Source organism: Alnus glutinosa, chromosome 5, assembly GCF_958979055.1.
Source record: "Alnus glutinosa chromosome 5, dhAlnGlut1.1, whole genome shotgun sequence".
Taxonomy (NCBI): domain Eukaryota; kingdom Viridiplantae; phylum Streptophyta; class Magnoliopsida; order Fagales; family Betulaceae; genus Alnus; species Alnus glutinosa.
Genome location: NC_084890.1, coordinates 32,574,981 through 32,600,009, shown reverse-complemented (window position 1 = coordinate 32,600,009; position 25,029 = coordinate 32,574,981). Strand labels below are relative to the sequence as shown.

The 25,029-nt window shown below is 33.5% G+C and overlaps 3 protein-coding genes across 3 annotated transcripts; all 3 read right to left on the bottom strand.

Moving 5' to 3' along the window:
* Window positions 1-339: 339 nt before the first annotated feature.
* LOC133869287 (receptor-like protein EIX1) lies at window positions 340-4,138 on the bottom strand. The gene has a single exon (XM_062306241.1). The coding sequence runs from the start codon at window positions 4,083-4,085 to the stop codon at window positions 450-452; it is 3,636 nt and encodes a 1,211-aa protein (XP_062162225.1). The 5' UTR covers window positions 4,086-4,138; the 3' UTR covers window positions 340-449.
* Window positions 4,139-19,538: 15,400 nt separating this feature from the next.
* On the bottom strand, window positions 19,539-20,089 carry LOC133868015 (receptor-like protein EIX2). The gene has a single exon (XM_062304801.1). It carries the CDS (start codon window positions 20,040-20,042, stop codon window positions 19,560-19,562), a length of 483 nt encoding a protein of 160 aa, XP_062160785.1. The 5' UTR covers window positions 20,043-20,089; the 3' UTR covers window positions 19,539-19,559.
* Window positions 20,090-20,098: 9 nt separating this feature from the next.
* Window positions 20,099-22,664, bottom strand: LOC133869286 (receptor-like protein EIX2). The gene is made up of 2 exons (XM_062306240.1): window positions 20,162-22,664; window positions 20,099-20,103 (listed from the first exon to the last, which is right to left on the bottom strand). The coding sequence occupies exons 1-2, from the start codon at window positions 22,662-22,664 to the stop codon at window positions 20,099-20,101; spliced, it is 2,508 nt and encodes an 835-aa protein (XP_062162224.1).
* Between the last annotated feature and the right edge of the window lie 2,365 nt (window positions 22,665-25,029).

Below are 25,029 nucleotides of genomic sequence, written 5' to 3'. Positions count from 1 at the left end.
TAGTTGTAAAAGTTCTCTAATAAGTACCTATTAACCGTTTTCTTGGTTATGCAATACATATTGGAAGCAATTAATCCCTAAAATTTTGGATTGACTTTTACATAGTTTGGATATAAAATCATGGTTTGATATTAAAATTTGAATTCAAGATCGATGTGCATTTGTTAGAACTTCTTTAGCCAACCTTTTGCTCACCATTTTGTTGCAGCATCATTCAAATCCAGAATGAGAACATAATGATATATGATGACAAATGGTTATTGAAAAATGGGATGCAATAAAAGATAAAGATAAAATGTCTCACATACGTACAATTATAAAATCATCCATATATATAACTTTAACAAGTAAATATTGGAGCATTTATTATTACAGCAACATGAAAATTAAACTTACAATGCAGAAATGTTTTATATTCTGGAAAGCTTCAATGCCCATACCCTCAACTCCTATTTGACCTTCCTGAGCAAGCGAACAATTTTGACCATGACGAACACAGCAATCTTGTCTTTCAAATTATCAAAGCTTCGAAAGTAAGCATGTCTCCATGATGTTCTGATTATCAATGTGCCACAAACTCCCCAAAAACCGACAATAAACCCCGCTACCATGCTAATGTAGAACGAGATTGACTCAATTCCCCTTCCATTTTCCTTGGCTACTCTAGGTTTAGTTTCATCTTCTGAACATTTGGTCGAAAGAGGAGGCCCACAGAGTAAAGAGTTACCTTCGTAGATAGAAGAGTCATTCAGTGTTTGGAGTTGATATCCATTTGGAATTTTCCCAGACAAGTTGTTGAATGACAAATTCAAGTGACTTAAGAAGGTCAAAGAAGACAAGCTTTCAGGGATAGGACCAGAAAGTTCATTCATTGACAGATCAAGTGTTTCTAACATGTGTAAATTCCCAATATTTTCAGGAATTCTTCCAAACATATGGTTCATTGATAAATTTAAGTTGACCAATTTTGAGCTGCTTGTTACATTATCAGGTATTTCTCCAGATAAGTTATTATTCGACAAGTCTATGGAAAGGAAATGACGAATACTAGACCCACCATATAGATATTCTCTTCCTTTAGAAACTAGCAGCATTTGCTGATCACTATAGTTATAAAAACGACTATATTGATCATCACTGAAGTTTCCTAAACATTGAGGGATTGCTCCTGAAAAATCATTATGTGCAAGGTCTAGGATCTGAAGACTTAAAAGTAGACATAATTGAGGTGGTATGTTCCCATGAAACAAGTTGGACCGTAGGCTTAACCTCAATAAAGATGACAAACTTTCTCCTATCCATGCCGGAAGTTTTCCAGAGAACTTGTTTCCTCCAAGATCAAGCACTAGCAAGTATTTATAGTTTCTAAAGAAAAAAGGAAGCTCTCCTTCAAGATGATTTTGGCTCAATGATATTTCCCGTAGTGATTTCAAATATTGCATTGAACTTGGAACACTGCCAGACATATTGTTCTCTGCCAAGTTCAACACCACTAACTTCCGTAAATCCTTCCAATGAGGGGGGAGTTTCATGGATAGGGAATTATTTCTCAAAACAAGACCTATCAATCCCTTAAGCATTCCAATAGAGTGGGGAATTCTACCAGTAATTGAATTTGAAGAAAGGTCCAACCAAGATAACTTGGGCAATAGTTCACTTATGTTTTCAGGAATAGGTCCAGAAAACATATTGTTTTGAAGAGATATTTCAGATAGATTACTACGAAAAAGAGGAAGTGGACCCTCTAAGTTGTTGGAACTCAAATCAAAACTATCTGCCGAAGGGTGAAATTGAAAGTATGGTACCTGCCCGCGCAGCTTATTACCGGATAGACTCCAAGAAGTGACGTTTGGGCAGGACTTCCAAAGGCCATGCGGAATGGTGTCCGAAATGCCAACATTGTCGAGCAGAATCGTGATGAGTTTATTTTGTGTTTGTAGCCATGCTGGAAACTTTGGGCCGATCTTCATGTCACTTAAATAAATTTCTCTTAGCTTAAAAAGAGGAACCCAGTCATGTTTGACATCAAAATCCAATGTATAGTTTGCAGAAAGCTCTGCACTCAAGTCAAGAGATTTTAATCTGGTGAGATTCTGAAAATGAGCTTCAGTTAGGGAACCTTCCCAAGAATTCCCAGAAAGCCTCAATGTAACAAGCATTGACAGTTTCCCGACGCTTTCTGGAATGGCTCCGTTCATTTGATTATATGAGAGGTCAAGTGTTTGCAATGACCTCAAGTTTCCAATAGAATCTAGAATTGAACCCCCAACAGAGCTTTCAGAGAGGTCAAGTGTTTGCAATGACCTCAAGTTTCCAATAGAATCTGGAATTGAACCCCCAACAGAGCTTCTAGAGAGTTCAAGTGTTTGCAATGACCTCAAGTTTCCAATAGAATCTGGAATTGAACCCCCAACAGAGCTTCTAGAGAGGTCAAGTGTTTGCAATGACCTCAAGTTTCCAATAGAATCTGGAATTGAACCCCCAACAGAGCTTCCAGAGAGGTCAAGTGTTTGCAATGACCTCAAGTTTCCAATAGAATCTGGAATTGAACCCCCAACAGAGCTTCCAGAACCCCCAACAAAGCTTCCAGAGAGGTGAAGTGTTTGCAATGACGTCAAGTTTCCAATAGAATCTGGAATTGAACCCCCAACAAAGCTTCCAGAGAGGTCAAGTGTTTGCAATGACCTCAAGTTTCCAATAGAATCTGGAATTGAACCCCCAACAGAGCTTCCATAGAGGTCAAGTGTTTGCAATGACGTCAAGTTTCCAATAGAATCTGGAATTGAACCCCCAACGGAGGTTTCAATGAGGTAAATAGTTTTCAACTTCTTGAGACCTCCCAACGAATAGGGCAAGTTCCCCCCAAGAAACCTATTAAAGCTCAAATCTAGATATTCAAGGCTATTATTGGAACATTGAGACAAGCCATCCAAAAACTCAACTACCTCCCCACTTATGTTGGTGGAATACAGATCTAATGTTTGCAAGTTGCAAAGGTTTGAAAATGAGTTCGGTATCTTTCCAATTAGAATGTTGTCAGCTAATGCCAAGCTGCGCAAGTTGGCTAGATGTCCCATACCATCTGGAATAGCACCTCTAAGCAAACTGTTTGCAAGATTTATTGTTGAAAGCCCACTCACATTTGAGAACCAGTGAGGTATGGAGGAGTTAAAATTGTTGAGAGAGAGATCAAGGACTGAAAGCAATGTCAAGTTGTTGGAGGAAACAGAGTGAGGAAGACTAGCGAGTCCACATTCAACTAGGTGCAACTCCACCAAGGAAGGGAGCATATTAACTGAATGAAGCCAATCGGGTACTTTCTCAAGATTTACATATCCCAAATTAAGGTACCTAAGAGAAGGAAAACCAACCAACCACTGCAGGCTTTTGACTTCCAATCCCCATGGTGGAAAGGAAATGAAATAGTTGATGATGTTTGAAGATGAATATGAGGTGAGGTCCAGATATTGTAGTCTTGAGAGATTCCCAAGTTGGGGAGGAACAACTCCCGAAAAGAATGAGAAAGAGAGATTAAGATACATCAAACTCTCAAGGGAACCCAAAAACTTTGGAACAGTGTTTCCACTAAAATTATTGAGGCTTAGGTCCAAGTAACTCAAATGCTTTAAATTGAGTAATGAAGGACTTATCTTACCCCCCAAGCACGACTTCTCGTAAGCTTTTAATTTTTCATCAAGGTAATCCTCATATTCGAATTCAATCACCCCATATTCGAATTCAATCACCCCATATCCGAATTTTATCACCCTATATCCGAATTCAATTACCGGTAATGAGTTTCTGAGGTCCAGCTTGACGACATGACCTCTGGAATTGTCACAGCCAACGCCTGTCCAGTTGCAGCAATCCTCACCAACCCAAGACGAGAGACGACCCGATGGATCTGTGAGACCTTCTTTGAAGCTAAGAAGGGCTTTTGTCTCCATTTCAGAGCATTTGAAAATAGGGTTTTTAGTGCATGAAACAGGTTGAATAACTCGTAGATAGGATGCAGTTCCAAAGAAAGAGAAGAAAAAAATCAGGAGGAGATGAACAGTGGACATAAATAAGTGGGTGCTAATCATTTTGGGAATGAAAATAGTAAAGAAATCAAAATGTATGGGATGCCTAGACAAGGCGGGGGGGTTCAAGTATTTATTGGTACCGATAAGAGAGGGCAGTAGCTTCATCGTCAACTTATTAGATTAGAAGCAGGGGACCAGTCCAACTTTGCTAGCTATAGCTAGCCAACTGTCATTATTTTGTCCAAGAAACAAAAATGCAATAGGGACCGACTAACAATAAATCCACTTTAGGCTTTAAATTAAAGTTTGTGTGAATGCAGAGAACCACGTGCACTTTTGGAATGTTTGGAGATGCAAATTCCACATGGGCGGCTGATGCTACAATTAAGTGTTGAACACGTACGTTGCAAGATGTAATACAATCAAGTGTACAAAAAGAAGTAAAGAAGATGGATGTTCCGTCCACTTTGGGTTTGGAATTTTATGTCAATGCAATTTGAAGGTTAAATAAAAGAAGTCAAGAATTAAAGATTGACTTGGAGTCTGATTCGCAATTTGAAGAACCACATGACTTGGAGTCTTCAAGATGCAAATTAAATTTGCCAGTTAAATTTCACATATAGTGATTTTAATTAATATAGTGATTTTAATTTGTCTAAATTTCTATTTTTCTTTTTTTCTTTTTTAGAATTCTTCCAGTACGTAAGATGATTCAATTCGTTGATAAATTCAAGTATGAGTTTGGAAGTTTATCTCAATATTAAAAAGACTCCACGCTTGGAGTCGTCCATACCCAAATTGCACGTCGTAAGAATCACAAGAGACAGGAAAATGACAGCAATTAATTAATTGGTTATCACTTGCCAAGAAATTGGTGCAAAGAATCCACACATCCATCGAGTCTTTGTTAATTAAAAACTATGTGTTTGGCAAAAAGATTATGCATGGTATTGTACTAAAGATTAAAACGTTTAGAAATGCCCTTTTCTTTTTCTTTTTTTTTTTTAGTATATATACCAGTTAAAGATATATAGAAAATCATACACCTGATAAATTAGATAGAAAATCATGTTGATGAGGTGCACATTATAATACTAATACATATATTAACAGTCATAACTATTATCTTCCTTTTTTTTTCTAATCATAACAGTTATAACTGTGACGACCAGATTTTATTTAGTTATAACAGTTATAAATATGTATTTATGTTTTTATTTATTTATTTATTTTGGAGGGACTCAAAAAAGGACTAAGATGCTCTCTATTTCAAATAAAGAGAATGTTTTGTATATTATGCACACAGATAGATGTATCAACTTTAAAATTATGATCCTAAAATAAATATATATCACTCATCTGAAATTGAGAGAATCCTTATATGCTAATTAAGAACTCTTGATTCATTCACAATGAAGCCAAAAGAAAAATCTACTTTGGAAATAAAGAAGCCGTCCGCTTGGGAATCGAAAGTTTATCTCGATGCATAGACTCAATGCTTGGAGTCATCTACACGCAAATTAATGTAATGAAATGTGGTAACAAATGGGTATTGGGAAACACCATATAATCAAGTAATAAACCATAAAAAGTCTTAACACAATAGTAATCATTGATCATGAGTGTGTATGAATCATCATCTCTTATCTTCTTCTTTTTTAAAAAATAAAAAATAAAATCATCTTAATCTTACAAATAAAAAGGAACCTTACTCAATAAAAGGGAACCTTACTCTGCAAGTACATTACTTTTATTGTACTAGTCCGATCGATCCTAGTATGATAATATGATCGATAGAGGATCCAATTGACCCTAGTGCATTACTTCGATCGATCCTAGTGCAGTAGTCTGATCAATCATGATAGATTTCGATCGATCAAATTTGACATAGTGAAGGTTCAATCAATCATGATAGGATAATATGATCGATAGAAGATCGGATCAATCTTAGTGCATTACTTTGATGAATCTAACATCAGATCGATCCTAGTGCATTAATTGGATTAATCTTGATAGAGTTTGATCGATCGATCAAATTTGAGATAGGGAAGGTTCGATTGAACATCTGATCGATCAATGTACTAGTTTGATCAATCATGATAGGATAATATGATCGATAGAATATCCGATTGATCCTAATGCATTGCTTCGATGGATCGAATGTATAATTGATCATAATTTCTAGTCTGATCAATCATTATAGGATAATATGATTGATAGAAAATCCGATCGATCCTAATGCATTCTTCGATGGATCTAACATTAGATTAATCCTAATTCATTAGTCTGACCAATCGTGATAGAGTTCGATCGATCAAATTAACGGCGACACATCCGATCGATCCTAATACATTAATTCGATAAATGGTGGTAGAGTTCGATCGATCAAATTCGACATAGTGAAGGTTCGATCGAACGTCAGATCGATCCTAGTGTACTAGTATGATCGATTGATCCAAGTGTATTACTTCAATCAATCAAACATCCGATCAACCATATTGCATTAGACAGATTAATCATGATAGAGTTCGATCAATCAGGATGCTCTAATGGTGCATTTTTCCTTTTTTTTTTTTAAAAAAATAATAATAAAAAAATTGTTTTTTTAATGGAAAAATACAATTTCCCCCCTAAACTACCAGTCATTCTATAGATAACCCCCTTGACCTATCAACGCTTGGACTCTGGCCATCCAAACTACTAAAACCTTTGAAAAATGCTCAATTTGGTAAAATATTCCCATATTACCAATGCCACTTGTCATTTTTTGTCCTCATTTATTTTCCATGACATTACTGAAAAAGGCCTAATTTGGCAAAATAAATGATTTTTTTTTTTGGTTTCACGAATGGTTGTGATTTTGGCTGGGAAAAAAATCAGATGGATGTGGTGAAATCTGGGGGCATCACGCGAATTGATGACATGGAGTACTGGGAAAAAAAATTCCAGACGGTTACTTTTACTAAAATTTTATGGATGGTTTTGTAAAAACAATCTAGAAATGTAAATTTCCAGGCGGTTTAGTTAAAACCATCTGGAATTTTATGGACAGTTTAATCAAACCATCCATAATAAATTTTTTACAGAGAGTTTCATAACCGAAAATCTTTTACAGACAGTTTTGAAAAAAGAATCGTCTATAAATGCCCATTTTTTTGTAGTGAATTGAAGCCAACTGGAGTTTCGGTTATGGAGATTAAGAAGTAGAACTCTCCAGAGGTTCTGGGAGAGAAGTAGACAAGTGTGTCACTTGTTGTAATTCAAGAGTGTGACGATTGCAAATATTTTGTTAGTATTAACATCTTGTAATTCATGGATTCTTCGTTATTGGCCTGATTTAGGGTATCCATTTTTCAGAAAATTTCAATCTCAGTCCTCCGTTAGAATTTTCTGTTGTACATTTTTTTTTTCTTAAAATGTACTCAGAAAAAATAATATATAAGTACTCGATGTTATATGTATTTTGAAAAGAAAAAAAAATTGTACTTATAATTAGGGATAACTTCACAAAATGATATCGAATTATACGCCTTTATTATGAATGATCAAATAGAAATATGTTATTCCCTCAAAAATGTTAATTATTATTTTTAAATTGTATTAAATATGAATAATAAGTCAATGCCTTAATGCGTTCTATAAAAATTTGTATTTATGACTTTTTTTTTTTTTTTGATGGACTCAAAAAAAGACTAGGATGTACTCTATTTCAAATAAAGAGCATGTTTTGCATATTATACACACCGTTAGATGTACCGACTTTAAAGTTATGACCATAAAATAAATATTATTCATATCATTCATTTGAAATTGAGAAAATCTTATCCGCTGAGAACTTCCCAAGTATCAACTCATGACTTGACTAACTGATTGAGAGTATCAAAAATAATAATAAAGAAATAAAGAAGTTGTTCCGTCCACTTTGGGTTTGGAATTTTATCTCAATGCAAAGATGATTGTTACCTTTGTGCCGTCCTGCCGTGCACATTGGATTTAGAAGTTTGTGTGAATGCAAAGAACCACACTTTCTTGGAGTCTTCAATGTGCAAATTGCTGGCCGGTTGAATTCCACACGGTCCCCTCATATATATGTGCAAGTGATCATAATCAATCACAAGTGTACATAAAGATGACTATAAGTCTTGAACACGAGAAGATCTAATATAATGTTTGTTGATTGATTCCATTGATAGTCATGCAAGATTAATGCTATATACTATTTTATTTTATTTTATTTAACTTCGGATTAATGTGACAGTATTCATCGGTACTTATATAAAAATAAAAAAATAAAATAAAATAAAATAAAATTGAGGAGATTTAGCATTACTCATTCATGCAATCATAGTCTATGTATGCGACATATTGTTTCCATTCAAATTTGTAAATATGTGAAGAATATTTTAAATATTTGGCAGATTTGGTGTTTTTTTTTTTTTTTTTACAATTCCACCTATTAAAACAATACTGTGGGTTTACTTATATATGTGAATCTCTATTAAAAAAAATAATAATAAAAAAAATAAAAAATAAAAAATTGGGACTTCTCATCATTTTAGAAACTTTTGAATATCAAGTAGAAAGATACAAAATTATGAGAGAGAGTGTAAGAGAGAGAGAGAAGAGATTTACAATCTGCCCTTTATTTTATAAATTGTTTTTCTTTTTCTTTTATTTTTTATTTTTTAAAACGTTCGAATGCTTCCACCTTTACAACAATCAAGCAAAGATTTCAATAACAATAGTGCTTTCAACTTATATTTTTTAAAATCACCAGGCTAGTTCGAAAATCATTCAAGCCCAATTAAGCTTAAATAAATATATGTGATGTTACATTAATTGTTACCGATTAAATGGTTGAGTTTCAGCTTTCAAGATAAAGTTATATCTAAACATGTTAATTAGTCAATAATTCTAAGAGTAATCATGTTTATATTTTATATGAGGTTGTGATCGATAATGAAAGCAGTGATCGAGGACTTTTCATGAAGATATCCGGCCACTTTCTTGACTGACCTAAAATAAATCCAAGAAAAGTAGACCCCGAGAAATAAAGAAGATTTAACAATATTTGCTATAAATCCAACAAATTGCTTTTTAAATTCCACATGCATGGTCCCTAATGTCAATAATTTCCGAGTGATAATTCTAAGTTTATCATGTAGCTAAGTTTTTCTTGACTGACGACTAAAAATAAATCCAAAAAAGGTAGACCATGACAAATGAAGGTGACCTACAATATGGGTTTGGAATCTTTATCTCAATACCAAGACTCCTCCTCCCTTCAAGTCATCTTCATGCAAATTGCTTGTTAAATTCTACGTAGGACCTCATTGTGTCAATTTGTTTGCAAGTGATAATCAATAAATTAGCTTACATATATAACTCATATTTTATTTTAATGTTTTGATGTGACTTATCCACTAATCTCTTGATTCATTCACAATGAAGCCAAAAGAAAAATCTACTTTGAAAATAAAGAAGCCCTCCGCTTGGGAATTGAAAGTTTATCTCGATGCATAGACTAAACGCTTGGAGTTGTCTACACGCAAATTAATGTAATGAAATGTGGTAACAAATGGGTATAGGGAAACACCATATAATCAAGTAATAAACCATAAAAAGTCTTAACACAATAGTAATCATTGATCATGAGTGTGTAAGAATCATCTCTTATCTTCATATTTTTTTTTTTTAAAAAAAAATCATCTCAATCTTATAAATAAAAAGGAACCTTGCTCTGCAATTACAATTGATGCAATACATTCAGGATAGTAATCAACCCAAACTTGAGATATAACATGAGTAATAGCCAGCTTGACGAGCTGATGAGCCGGACCGTTCGCATTCCTATAGGGAGATGTTCCACGGTCTAGGACTGGAAATAAATCATCTCTGATTACCAAAAAAAAAAAAAAAGGAAAAAAAAAACTAATTTGAGACATTTAAACAGTAAAACAACTCCAACATTAGCTGCAAAACAACTCCAATGTGGATAAAATAATTAAAAAAAAAATTACAAAAATTTCAATGGAGTCTGGAGCGCAGCGCACTTTCTGCGCTGGGTACACGGGAATTATGTGAATAGGTTAAAAAAAAGTTTAAAATCCATGGAACAATTAAAACCCAGAATATTAATTATGTAGGAAAGCTAATTTCAAGCATAATGAATTTAAACATTCACATTTTAACCTAAAACCTAAATCAATCACATGATTTTCGTGCTCTATCAACAATGGGTATCAAGAAAATGCAAAGGGAAGCTTTGAATTTTATCTAATACAACCCACAGCCAAAAACCTTTTTTTTTTTTTTTTTTTTTTCCTTCTTCTCTCTCGAACTGAATCTCTCTGGATCTCTTTTGAGTTGTGCAAAAAAAACAAGAATGAGAAGGTGGGAGGAATAAGGGGTAAAGAAGGGTTTTATTTTTCTAAAAAAAAATAATAATAATAATTAATGTTGTTTGGTTCCCCAAACGACACTAAATTTAAATTAAAAGTCGTTTTTGTAAGTGAAACGACCTCTCGAAGTGGGTGGGGTGACCTTCAAGCCACCTCAAGTGGTCGATCAAGGTGGCCTCTAGAGGTGGTCGGGGGTGGCCCGCAATTGCCTCCATGGGCTGGCGATGGTGCAATTTCGTCATTATCTGTGGGTCCCTTTTACATGTGAACCACGCGATGGTGGGGCTCACTAGATTTCACTTGCAAATATCCTTTACAGTGAGTTTTGGGCCGACATCAATTCACTCCCCCTTGATTCTTAATTTTTCTAATCTGCTTCGCAGGTTTTTCCCTGTTCTGTCCACGAGAGACTTCTGATTTTTTAATACAACAAGTCTGAAAATCTCAATTACATCCCTAAAAATAAGATTTTTTTTTTTTTTTTTTATTAAAAAAAAATGAAGAAGAAAAAAAAGAAAAAAAAAAGAGAAGAGGATAGGATTGGTTCAACCACTTCTTCAATTTTTACAAGGTTTTTTTTTTTAATTTAATTAATGTAAAATTATAAACAACGTTAAATGCATCAACTTTTAATTATGACTATAAAATAGATCCATTTCAAATTGAGAGAATCCTTATATGCTAATTAAGAACTTTCCAAGTATCCATTCATGACATGACTAACTGATGGAGAGTATAAATAATAATGATAATAATAATAAGAAAGAAATAAAGAAGTTTGTAAATATGCGACGGACGTATTGTTTCCATTCAAATTTGTAAATATGTCAAGAATTTTTTAAATATTTGGCAGATTTATTTATTTATTTTAACAATTCCACCTATTAAAAAAATACTGTGGGTTTACTTATGTGAATCTCTTTTAAAAAAAAAAAAATTGGGACTTCTCATCAGTTTAGAAACTTTTGAATATCAAGTAGAAAAATACAAAATTATGAGAGAGAGAGAGAGAGAAGAGATTTACAATCCGCCCTTTATTTTATTTTATTTTTTATTTTTAAACGTTCGAATGCTTCCACCTTTACAGTAACCAAGCAACGATTTCAATAACAACAGTGCTTTCAACTTATATTTTTTAAAATCACCCGGCCAGTTCGAAAATCGTTCAAGCCCAAGCCTTAATAAATATATGTGATTTTACATTAATTGTTATCGATTAAATGGTTGAGTTTCAGCTTTCAAGATAAAATTATATCTAAACATGTTAAGTCAATAATTCTAAGAGCTACTAATCATGTTTATATTTTTGAAAAAGTACACATATCCCTCTCAAACTACAATTCAATTGTTAATGTACCCCACAAACTACCAATTGTGTCAATGTTCCTCCTCAAACTACTAGAAAATGTCAATGTCCACCCTAATGCCAACAAAAAGACAAAAATAACCCTAAATTTTTTTTTTAAAATAAGACAAAAATGTCCTTATAAATTCAAAAAAAAAAAAAAACTAATACTAAAAAAGAAAAAATAAAAATAAAAAAAACAAAAAAAAATATTTTTTATTAAAATCGAAAAAATTAAAAAAACAAAAAATAAAGATTTTTTTTTTTTAAAATAAATAAATAAACAAACGAGAAAAAAAACAAAAAACAATTTCTCATTTTTAATTTTTAATTTTTATTATCAATTTTTTGTTATTTTATATTTTTTTAATAATTTTTTTAGTTTTTATTTTATTTTAATAATTTTATGAAGGGTATTTTTGTTATTAGAGGAACATTGACATTTTTTTAGTAATTTAAGGAGTGAACATTAACATAATTGGTAGTTTGAGGAGTACACTGATAATGAAATGGTAGTTTGAGAGAACTATGTGTATTTTTTCCATATATTTTATATGAGGTTGTGATCAATAATGAAAGCAGTGATCGAGGACTTTTCATGAAGATATCCGGCTACTTTCTTGACTGACTTAAAATAAATCCAAGAAAAGTAGAACCCGAGAAATAAAGAAGAATTGCTTGTTAAATTCCACATGCATGAGTCCCTAATTAATGTCAATAATCATGTAGCCAAGTTTTTCTTGACCGACTAAGAATAAATCCAAAAAAGGCAAACCTAAACATGGGTTTGGAATCTTTATCTCAATACCAAGATTCCTCCTCCCTTCAAGTCATCTTCATGCAAATTGCTTGTTAAATTCTACGTAGGACCTCATTGTGTCAATTTGCTTGCAAGTGATAATCAATAAAGTTTACATATATAACTCATATTTTATTTTAATGTTTTGATACGACTTATCCACTGCTCTCTTGATTCATTCTCAATGAAGCCAAAAGACAAATCTACTTTGGAAATAAAGAAGCCGTCCGCTTGGGAATTGAAAGTTTATCTCGATGCATAGACTCAACGCTTGGAGTCGTCTACACGCAAATTAATGTAATGAAATGTGTTAACAAATGGGTATTGGGAAACACCATATAATCAAGTAATAAACCATAAAAAGTCTTAACACAGTAGTAATCATTGATCATGAGTGTGAAAGAATCATCTCTTCTCTTCATATATTTTTATTTTTTTTTAAAAAAAAATCATCTCAATCTTATTAATAAAAAGGAAACTTGCTCTGTAAGTACAATTGATGCAATACATTCAGGATGGTAATCAACCCAAATTTGAGATATAACATGAGTAATAGCCAGCTTGGCGAGCTGATGAGCTGGACCGTTCGCGTTCCTATAGGGAGATGTTCCACGGTCTAGGACTGGAAATAAATCATCTCTGATTACAAAAAAAAAAAAAAAAAAAAAAAAAAAAAAAAAAAAAAACCCAAACAAACAAAGAAAAAAGAAAGGAAAAAGAAAACTAATTTTGAGACGTTTGAACAGTAAAACAACTCCAACATTAGCTGCAAAACAACTCCAATATGGATAAAATAATTAAAAAAAATTACAAAAATTTCAATGGAGTCTGGAGCGTAGCGCACTTTCTGCCCTGGGTACATGGGAATTATGTGGATGGGTTAAAAAAAAGTTTAAAATCAATGAAACAATAAAAACCCCGAACATTAATTATGTAGGAAAGCTAATTTCAAGCATAATGAATTTAAACATTCACATTTTAACCTAAAACCTAAATCAATCACATGATTTTCGTGCTCTATCAACAATGGGTATCAAGAAAATGCAAAGGGAAGCTTTGAATTTTATCCAATAGAACCCATGGCCAAAAACCCTTTTTTTTTTTTTTTTTTTTTTTTCCCTTCTTCTCTCTCGAACTGAATCTCTCTGGATCTCTTTTGAGTTGTGCAAAAAAAAAAAACAAGAATGAGAAGGTGGGAGGAATAAGGGGGAAAGAAGGGTTTTATTTTTCCAAAAAAAAAAATATATATATATAATTAATGTTGTTTGGTTCCCCAAACGACACTAAATTTAAATTTAAAGTCGTTTTTGTAAGTGAAACGACCTCGAGAAGTGGGTGGGGTGACCTTCAAGCCACCCCAAGTGGTCGATCAAGGTGGCCTCTAGAGGTGGTCGGGGGTAGCCCGCAGTCGCCTCCATGGGCTGGCGATGGTGGACGCCAACCTAGAGACACTACTAGGGGTGGCTCAAAGGCCACCCCAATGGCCCCACCTTTGGTGGCTCGCAGGCCTCCTCCAACCAAGCCACCCTTTTGTTTTTTTTTGTTTTTTTAATTAAAATTTTTCTAAGTTTTTAATTTATTTAACTTTTTAGTTTTATATTAATAGTTCTTTTTTAATTTGTTTTATTTTTTTTTATTTTTATTTTTCAAAGAATAAGCGTATTATATGAATATAATAAAAAAATGGCATTTTTTTTGCACACTTTGATAATTTAATGGATCACATCAGCACACTTAAAAATTCAGTGAGCTATTTTAAAATTGACTGTTAATTAGTTCAAGAGGCTTTGTTAAAATTTTACCTATATATAAAACCTCTGCATAGGAAGATTGGATATATATTATTATACAGCAACAACAAAAACTTATAACATTACATAATGATGCATATTAATTAATAAAGAAAGCTCCGTTGTCCATTTGCCTCAACTTCTCTCCAACTTGACCTTCTTTTGCCAAGGAACAACTTTGAACATAACAAGAATAGCAATTCTGTCTTTCAAATTTTCAAAGTGCTGAAAGTAAGCATGCATCCATCATGTTTGGACAAATAATTAATGTGCCGCAAACTCCCCAAAATCTCAAAATATAACCAACTGCCATGCTAATATAGAAACGTAGTGACTCAGTTTCCTTGCCATCATTGCCACCATTTGATGTTGATTTTGGATCGATTTCATCTCCTGGGCACTTTGTTGGAAGTGGAGGTCCGCAAAGTAAGATGTTACCTTGATAGCGGGACGGGCCGAGCGTCTGTAGTTAATTCCCAAATGAAATTTTTCCAGACAAGTTATTGAATAACAAGTTCAAATAACTTAAGAAATTTAAAGAAAATAAGCTTTCAGGAATAGGACCAAAATGTTCGTTTCTTGAAAGATCAAGCAATTCTAACATGGACAAATCTACAATTTTTTTAGAAACTTTTCCTTGTTAAATGGTTCATTGATAGATTCATGTTGACCAATTAATGTTACGAACCTTGTTATATTATCAGGTATTTCTCTTAATAGATTATTACTTGAGAGGTCTAAGGAATAGACAAGAAATAGTTGAATTACATGCGTATTCTCTACTTCAAATCTTGCCATTGAGGAGGGAGTTTCCCAGACAAGCTAGTAGCTGTTTCTCAAATCAAGAACTTTCAATTTCTGTAACATTCCAATAGAATGAGCAATCCTGCCCCTAATAGAATTTGAAGAGAGGTCCAAGACCATTAATCTAGGCAAGAGCTCACCTATGGTTTCGGGTACAGGACCAGAAAACATATTTTTTTTTTTGAAGATATATATAAGATGCCTACATTTGTAAAATAAAGTGGGAGTGGACCCTCTATATTGTTGGAACTCAAATTAAGAAAAAATACTAGACGATGAGATCGAGTGTTTGGTACCTTCCCCTATAGTCTGTTATTGGACAAACACAAATGGCTGATAGTTTAAGCAAGAATTCCAAGAGCTAGGCGGAACGGTGTCAGAAATGCCATACATCTTTGGGGTGGCAGGTGGCTACTGTCATTCTTTTTCTCAAATTTTTTTTTTTTAAAAAAATAATTTTTCAAGTTTTGTATATTTATATTTTTAATATATTTATATCTTTTTATTAAGACTGATACATGTCAACATCTTATTGGCGCTGAGTGGCGTCTAACGAAATTTAACTCTAAAGAGCGATTTCAAAATTAAGCTAACTACAGAGATCTCAGAATTAATTTTGAAAACACATGAAGTGATTTGTAATTTACGCCAATCACAAATACCAATAATATAATTTTCCCAAATTTAATGAGATTGTTGATTTAGAGAAGCCCAGGTCCAATGTTCACAATTGCCCCAATTCCTGGCTCCCATCGGTCATAGGCCCATATTGTTTTTTTTTTTTTGTTTTTGATTCACGGGCCCATATTATTAAAAGATAAGATTTTTTTTTTTCATTTTAATTAGAATTGAGAGTAGTCATTTTATTATTAAAAATTTTATTTTCTTGCATTTAATGGCATGTAAATGGACGGTGTTAAGCAATTTAATTATTTTTTAAATAGTATGATAAAATATAAATAACATATACATCTGACCATGAAATAAATCTCTCCGTTTGATTTGAAATAATGTGAAGTAGCGCAATTTGCCGAAACACAAAAGTAAAACTTTTGACTATTAAGAGCCACTGAAGCAGATGCCAACGATAGAATCACATTAAATTACAATAAATTAAAGGCTAATATTGATCATAGTAACGTAAAGGACCAAAAAATAAAAAATAAAAATAAAAAAATAGAAAACAAAAACAAATAACTGTGACTTTGCTTATGGGGCCGCCCAATTCACTTTATTTTCAACTTCTGATTTTGAATACGAATTTTGGTTAATGATGTAGAACCCATTACTCACCATTACATCAACACCACAACTCACGTTCTACCATAACGACATGTTTCAACTATTATACAATGATCGGATGATACTCTTTCTGATTCCTCAGTATGCAGGAAAGGCAAAGGGGGAGAAAAAGAAGAAGGAAGCTTTGTACTGAAGCTTTGTGTAGACATGTTCAAAAAAAAAAAACAGTCACTCTGTCATTTATGAACAATGTTAAGCATCTGACTTTTGTTTTGAATGAGAACCATTTGAAGAGGAATTCAATAATTGCAAGGATTTAAGAACCTCTTTGATAGCTTCACTCGACAATTATCTCTAGGATTTGGTTTATTTTTTTAATGCTTTGATTGATTGTAATCTGGAATCGCTTGAATGTACGAGCTGGATACTGGTGGTAAAGGATAATTAACTCGAGATATTTTGCTTGATAATCGATTGTACATATTTGTTTGTATTTGTTGTGCGCATATGAAAAGAAACAATAATTAACATTAGACGATTACAAACACTCTAAAATTTATTACTTTTTTGATAAGCCTGAGTATCTGGTGCTAAAACTTGATAATTAACAAGTGATTAGACAAATAAAGATAACTTTTTCTCGAAAGACTGAAAAAGCAATTGGAATGAATTTTTACGGCTAAGGGTGCTACTGCTCATGGCTCATGCATCCAAAGAATCTTCTTGACCCATTTCTTACCAGTTGTTCATATATTTTTCACTGAAATTTTTTATTTGGGTCTATTGTTAAAGAGCCCACTTATTTTTTGGTATTCTAATCCATGTAACCTTTTCCTTATTTACTTATAAAAAAGAAAAAAGAAAAAAAAAAGAGAGAATTTATAATAAATCATAGTCTGAATGACAATATTAGTTTCGGTAATGTAACATTAAGAAATATGGTAATTAAGAAACTAAAATGGTAAATTAAGGCATTAATTGTCTTATCTTGAGCCAACCATTTGCTCACCATCTTAACCATTTAAATCGAGAATGATAACATCATGGTACTATTTGATGACAAATGGTTATTGGAAAATGGGATGCAATTAAAGAAATAATGTCTCACACAATTGTAAAATCATTCTTATATATGACTTTCAGAAGCGAAGAATATTGAAGCAAGTTTTATGATAGCAAAAACTTATTATACATAACTAATGTATATTAAGGAAAGCTTCAATGCCCGTAGCCTCAACTTCTCTCTGACTTGAGTCCTTGACCTCACTTAGCAAGCGAACAATTTTAACCATAACGAACACAACAATCTTGTCTTTCAAATTATCAAAGCTTCGACAGTAAGCTTGTCTCCATGATGTTTTGATAATCAGTGTTCCACAAACTCTCCAAAATCCAACAATAAACCTAGCTGCCATGCTAATGTAGAACGAGAATGACTCAATTCCCCTGCCATTTTCGTTGGCTACTCTAAGTTTAGTTTCATCTTCTAAACACTTGGTTGAAATAGGAGGCCCACAGAGTAAAAAGTTACCTTCGTAGATGGAAGAGTCATCATCATACAGTATTTGAAGTTGATTCCCATTTGGAATTTTCCCAGACAAGTTGAATGACAAATTCAAGCGACCCAAGAATGTCAAAGAAGACAAGCTTTTAGGGATAGGGTCATAAAGCTCATTCATTGAGAGATCAAGTGATTGTAATTAGTTTAAATTCTCAATTTTTTCAGGAATTCTTCCAGTTAGATGATTCATTGATAAATTCATGATGACCAATCTTAAGAGGCTTGTTCTCCTATCAGGTATTTATCCTGATAGATTGCTATGCGAAAGGTCTACAGAATAGATAAGATTATAAATAGACATACAAAGACATTTGTGAATTATCATAGCCAACTCCCTCATAACCATCATCTCCATCCAAGTTTCCTAAACATTGAGGGATTTCTCCTGAAAAATTTGTTAAACTTTTCAGTTGCTTGGTATATTGTAATCTGGAATGTGATAGTCTCTTGCGTAAAGGGATAATCTCTCTGAAATTTTGCTTGACGAATTGATGTGCTGTGGATAGGTTATCAGTTGCCTCGATATAATCCAAATGTACATATCTTTGTGTATTTGCTGTATGCATATGCAGAGAAATAATTAACATTAGATCATCACTAAATTTCAAAGATATATTACTTTGATTATGAGTTGCATATTTGGTGTTTAATCTTGATTATTAAAAGGGATTAGGCAAGTAGCTAGTTCTATAATAGACAAATGATATAAATGTAAATATAGGAGGAATGATACACATACATCACCTACATATCTCCTACACATCTCCATACAACCAAGTTTCAAATCTACCATTAAATTTGTGGGATCCAATGTGTGTCCCATAAATCCAATGATGAATTTGAAGATGAGATATGTAGGAGATGGATTTATATCATTTATCAATCCCTGTAATCTTGGCTTGACTTTTGCAAATTAAAGTTTGGAAATAAAATGATGGTTTGATAATAAATTTTGAATACAAGTTTTGCATTTGTTAGAACTTAATTATTTTGGTTCTAGTTTGCGAGCCCAACTTGAGCAGAAATTGTTGCATTTAATAGATGAAGTCGACCAAGAATGTGCATGCTTTGGTCTACCTTGAATATATAGAGGAACAATTGACGAATTGGTGTGGGAGGCCAAGCAAACAACCTACCTACAATTCTAGAAGTTGGTTATGCATGGTAAAGTTTCTGTATGGTTCTCTGGACACCTATTAACAAAGAAAAAAAAAATGCATAGAAACGACCTTTGTTATATCTAGATGAAGGAAGGGGTTTTTCCTTCAAATTAGGTTGAAAGAAATTTTTCGACTCCAATTTATACGATTGCTATATATATATCTTAATATTTGAGAAGAATAAGCTTTTTAAATAGTCGTACCAACAAAGTTGAAAAAGAATTCTATTAAAAAATCATTTGTTTCTCATATGACGATAAAATGATTGGTGGGATGGAATAAAAGCAAAAATGTCTCACACTAAAATAATTCATATATAATTCATATATAGGACATTAACACACTTGATTGGAGCGTATATTATTACAGCAACATGAAAAACTTATAATACATAATTGATGCATCTTAAGGAAAGCTCCAATGCCTATAGCCTCAACTTCTCTCCGACTTGAACTTCCGTCGCAAGTGAACAATTTTGATCATAACGAGCACAACAATCTTGTCTTTCAATTTATCAAAGCTTCTGAAGTAAGCTTGTCTCCATGAAGTTTTGATAATCAGTGTTCCACAAACTCCCCAAAATCCAACAATAAATCCAGCTGCCATGCTAATGTAGAACAAGATTGACTCAATTCCCTTTCCATTTTTGTTGGCTACTCTATTACCACCATTTGGTTTTACTCTCGGTCTAATTTCGTCTTCTGAACACTTGGTCGAAAGAGGAGGTCCACAGAGTAAAGCATTACCTTCGTAGATAGAAGAGTCATGAAGTGTTTGAAGTTGATTCCCATTTGGAATCTTTCCAGACAAGTTGTTGAATGACAAATTCAAGCGACTTAAGAAGTTCAAAGAAGACAAGCTTTTAGGAATAGGACCAGATAGCTCATTCATTGAGAGATCAAGTGATTCTAACATGTGTAAATTCCCGATTTTTTCAGGAATTCTGCCAGACAGATGGTTCATTGATAAATTCAAACTGACCAATTTTGAGATGCTTGTTATATTATCAGGTATTTCTCCTGATAGGTTGTTACCTGAAAGGTCTATTGAATGAACAAGATAAAGGATTGAATCATCGTATAGATATTCTCTTCCTTTTGAAACCAGCATCATTTGCTCACCATATGGAATTTCACTATTTTTATCATTGCTGAAGCTTCCTAAACATTGAGGGATTGCTCCTGAAAATTCATTGTGTGCAAGGTCTAGGATTCGAAAACCTGAAAGAAGGCATAATTGTTGAGGTATGTTCCCATAAAACAAGTTGGACCTTAGGCTTAACCTCAATAAATATGGTAGACTTTCTCCTATCCATGTTGGAAGTTTTCCAGAGAATTTGTTTCCTCCAAGATCAAGGGTTTGCAAGTTTCCATAGTTTCTAAAGAAAGAGGGAAGCTCTCCTTCAAGATGATTTTGGCCCAATGATAATACCCCTAATGAACCCAGATGTCGCATTGAACTGGGAACATTACCGGATATATTGTTCTCTGACAAGTCCAACAACCATAACTGTTGTAAATCCTTCCAATGAGGGGGTAGTTTCCCGGATAGGGAATTGTTTCTCAAAATAAGACATGTCAATTCCTTTAGCTTTCCAATAGAGTAGGGAATTCTACCAGTAATTGTATTTGAAGACAGGTCCAACCAAGATAACTTGGGTAGTAGCTCCACTATGTTTTCAGGAATAGGTCCAGAAAACATATTATTATAGAGAGATATGTCACTCAAATTACCAGGAAAAAGTGGGAGTGGACCCTCTAAGTGGTTGGAACTCAAATCAATATAATATGCCAAAGGGTGAAATTGAAAGTATGGTACCTGTCCACGTAGTTTGTTCCCGGATAGACTCCAAGAGGTGACATTTGGGCAAAACTTCCAAAGGTCATGCGGAATGGTGTCAGAAATGCCAACATTGTTGAGCCAAAGATATTTGAGTTCATTTTGTGTTTTTAGCCACGCTGGAAAGTTTGGGCCGATCTGCATCTTTTCTAATTTAATTTCCGTTAGCATAAAAGGAGGAACCCAATCGTGTTTGACATCTAAAACCAATGTCCATTTCGCAGAAAATTTCGTAGACAAGCTAAGAGATTTTAATCGGGTGAGACTTTGAAAATGAGCTTCAATTAGGACACCTTCCCAAGAATTCCGAGCAAGGCTCAACGAAACAAGCATTGACAGTTTCCCGATGCTTTCTGGAATTGTTCCGTTCATTTTATTGTTCGAGAGGTCAAATGTTTGCAATGAAGACATGTTTCCAATAGAATCTGGAATTGAACCCCAAAAAGAACAACCTTGGAATTCAATAGTTTTCAAATTCTTGAGTCCTCCCAATGAATAGGGCAATTTCCCCCCAAGGAACCTATTTTTACTCAAATCTAGATACTCCATGCTACTGTTGGAACATTGAGACAAGCCGTTCACAAACTCGGTTATCTCCCCACTTATATTGTTGCTCCGCAGATATAATGTTTGCAAATTGCAAAGGTTGGCAAATGAGCTCGGAATCTTTCCAGTAAAATGGTTGCCAGCTATATCCAAGCTGCGCAAGCTGGTTAGATGTCCCAAACCAATTGGAATAGCACCTCTAAGTGAACTGGAATCAAGATTGATTGTTGAAAGGCCACTCACATTTGACAACCAGTGAGGTATGAAGGAGTTAAAACTGTTGGAAGAGAGATCAAGCACTGAAAGCAATGTGAAGTTGATGGAGGAAATAGATTGAGGAAGACTAACAAGTCCACAGTTAACTAGGTGCAACTCCACCAAGGAAGGGAGCATATTAACCGCATCAACCCAATTTAGTACTTTCTGAAGATTAATATTTCCCAAATTAAGGTACTTAAGAGAAGAAGGAAAACCAGCAAGCCACTGCAGACTTTCAACCTCCAATGTTGGAGAGGAATAATAAAGGTCGATGGAGGATGAAAATGAATTGAGGTCTAGATATTGTAGCCTTGATAGATTCCCAAGATGGGTAGGAATAATTTCGGCAAACATTGAGAAAGAGAGATTGAGATATGTCAAACTCTCAAGGGAACCCAAAAACCTCGGAACAGTGTATCCATTAAAATTATTCAAGCTTAGGTCTAGGTAACTCAAATGCTGTAAATTGAGTAATGAAGGACTTATCTTACCCCCCAAGCATGACTTGTGGTAAGCTTGTTCTACTTCATCACGACGATACTCATATTCTGTATATGGGGTCGAACTTTCTTCATTGAGAAAATAAAATTCACTCACCGGAAATGGATTTTTGAGGTCAAGCTTGACGACATGCCCGGTGGTGTTGTCACAGGTAACGCCTGTCCAATCGCAGCAATCCTCACCAACCCAAGAAAAGAGACGACCTGATGGATCTATGAGACCTTCTTTGAAGCTAAGAAGTGCTTTTTTCTCAATCTCGGAGCATCTAAAAATAGGGCTTTTGGTGCATGAAACGGGTTTGATAATTTGCAAGTAGGATGCAGTTGCAAGCAAAGAGAAGAAAAAAATCAGGAGGAGATGAACAGCGGACATATAGATATGGCTGCTAACCATTTTGCTAGTGAAAGAGTTAGACATCAAAATGCATGTGATGCCTAGAAATGCATAGGGTTCAAGTATATATTGTGAACGATAAGAAATTAAAGGTCGTGGGCGGATGAAATTCTTTCTACTCTTCTTTAATTTATGACTCTCTTTTCAAGTTCTCTTTTATGACTTCATTTATTCCAAAAGGTTGTAGACAATGCTAATCGGTTGGGAAAATTAAGCAAACAGCTAATAATAATTCAATTAAACGTACCATTATGCACGGTAGAGTTTGACATCCAGATCTTTTAAGACACAAATTGGTCTTAATTAAATTGTATAGTAAAATGAAATATATATATATATATATATATATATATATATATATATATTTCACTTTTTAATGAGATGAGTAATATTTCTTCAAAAAAATAATAATAATAAGATAAGGCACTAACACTAGGAATGTCCATTCTCATTACTCATGAACGAATGCATATTCCTTAAATTGAGGAATAACTATACCTCTCAAATTAGAATGCCTATTTCAAAGCTATTTCATTCCACCTCCACTTTTTTTTTTTTTAATGAAAAAATTTATTTTCTTTTAAGAAGGGGTGGTTGAACCAGAGTTTCACTGGTCTTAGCAGAGTCTCACCACCAAAAGAGAAGAAAAATCACATCTCAAACAAAACATCTGTTTTTATTCAACATAATTTATATCATAGTCTACATAGGAGTACAAAGAACATTTAAATAGACACTGGAAATAAACTCTAACCCTAATATGATGGACTTTTGGGCCAAGCCCATCATTAAAAGCTGACTCTTAAAACATAAACTAAATATTACTAACCATTACAAAATAATACTGGCTCTTAAAAATGAGATAAAACTTAAACTAATATTTTTTCTTCATTCTACATGACAATGAGGGCTATTAAGTTGGAAGAAAAAAATATATAAAATGACTAAATTGCTTTGTAAGTGTCCCACTCAATATGGCTTAACTCATTGATCACAATAAATCTAAAAAAGAAACTAAGGAGATGTTCTCATTCCGTCCACTTTGGGTTTGAACTTTCTAGTCTTTTAGTCTTCTTCTACACGAAAATTGATGTTGTACGTGAGGTGATCAATGCAATAAGGACCGACTAACAATAAATCCAAAAAATATGATGGTCAGTCCACCTTAGGCTTTAAAGTTTGTGTGAATGCAAAGAAGCACACTTTTGGAGTCTTTGGAGTGGGAAATTGGCAGTTAAATTCCTCATGGGGCCCTGATGTTATTTGAAAGTGATAATCAATCAAGTGTACATAAAGACGTTGCAAGCTGTAATATAATCAGTGTACAAAAAGAAATAAAGAAGATATATGCTCCGTCCACAATGGGTTTGGAATTTTATGTCAATGCAAAGACTACAGACCATAAGAAATAAAAAAAGTCAAGAATATTTTATCCGTCCACATTGGGTTTGCAAGTTTGTGTCAATTTAAAGAATCACATGACTTGGAGTCTTTGGAGATGCAAATTACCAGTTAAATTCCACATGTTTACATATCTAATTAGTGATGACTAGCTAGCTACAAGTCTTGAACCCGTTGGAAGATTTAAATTAATATAGTGATTTTAATTTGTCTAAATTTTATTTTATTTTTTGTAGAATTCTTCAAGTAAGATGATTAGTTGATAAATTCAAGGATGAGTTTGGAAGTTTATCTCAATACAAAGACTCCACTCTTGGAGTCGTCTATACCCAAATTGCACGTAAGAATCACAAGAGAGAGGAAAATGACAGCAATTAATTAATTGGTTATCACTTGCCAAGAAATTGGTGCAAATTGGAATTGTATATTAAGACGTACGTTCCATTTGGATGACATGAAACATTTGGAAGGATATTGGCAATTATTTCTACTCAAATTTGTAAAATATTAAGTTAATTAACTTAAAATGCTACTATAATAATATCACAGTATCAGAATTAATTAATTTATGTGGAGGAATTGTAGATCATGATTCATGAGAGATCTAAGATTGCCTATAATATATATATTCTACTCCCACATTTTTTCTTTCTTTTCCTTTCCACTGTTATCATTAGTACAGCATCATAGCCCCTAACTACATTATCCCTTGCAACTTGTCTTTGCCTCTCAATTTACAAACCAATGCACTCAAGGGTTGTTGACAAATTCCCTACTAAAATGTCCACAATAAATTATACTAAAATGAAGTTATTTCTATGTAAATCAATATTTATCCCAAATTCCCTACTAAACCGTCACTCATTTTTCTTAATTTGCGTACAAATTAATAAGGAAAATATTACTTACACTACAAGCCCACAACATGGGCACAACACCCCCTCACATGAGGATGAGACCCATT

Bases quoted from the DNA above. Each gene is read 5' to 3' on its own strand.
- LOC133869287 (XM_062306241.1), bottom strand. From the start codon at position 4,085: ATGATTAGCACCCACTTATTTATGTCCACTGTTCATCTCCTCCTGATT.
- LOC133868015 (XM_062304801.1), bottom strand. From the start codon at position 20,042: ATGTTAGAATCACTTGATCTCTCAATGAATGAGCTATCTGGTCCTATT.
- LOC133869286 (XM_062306240.1), bottom strand. From the start codon at position 22,664: ATGGTTAGCAGCCATATCTATATGTCCGCTGTTCATCTCCTCCTGATT.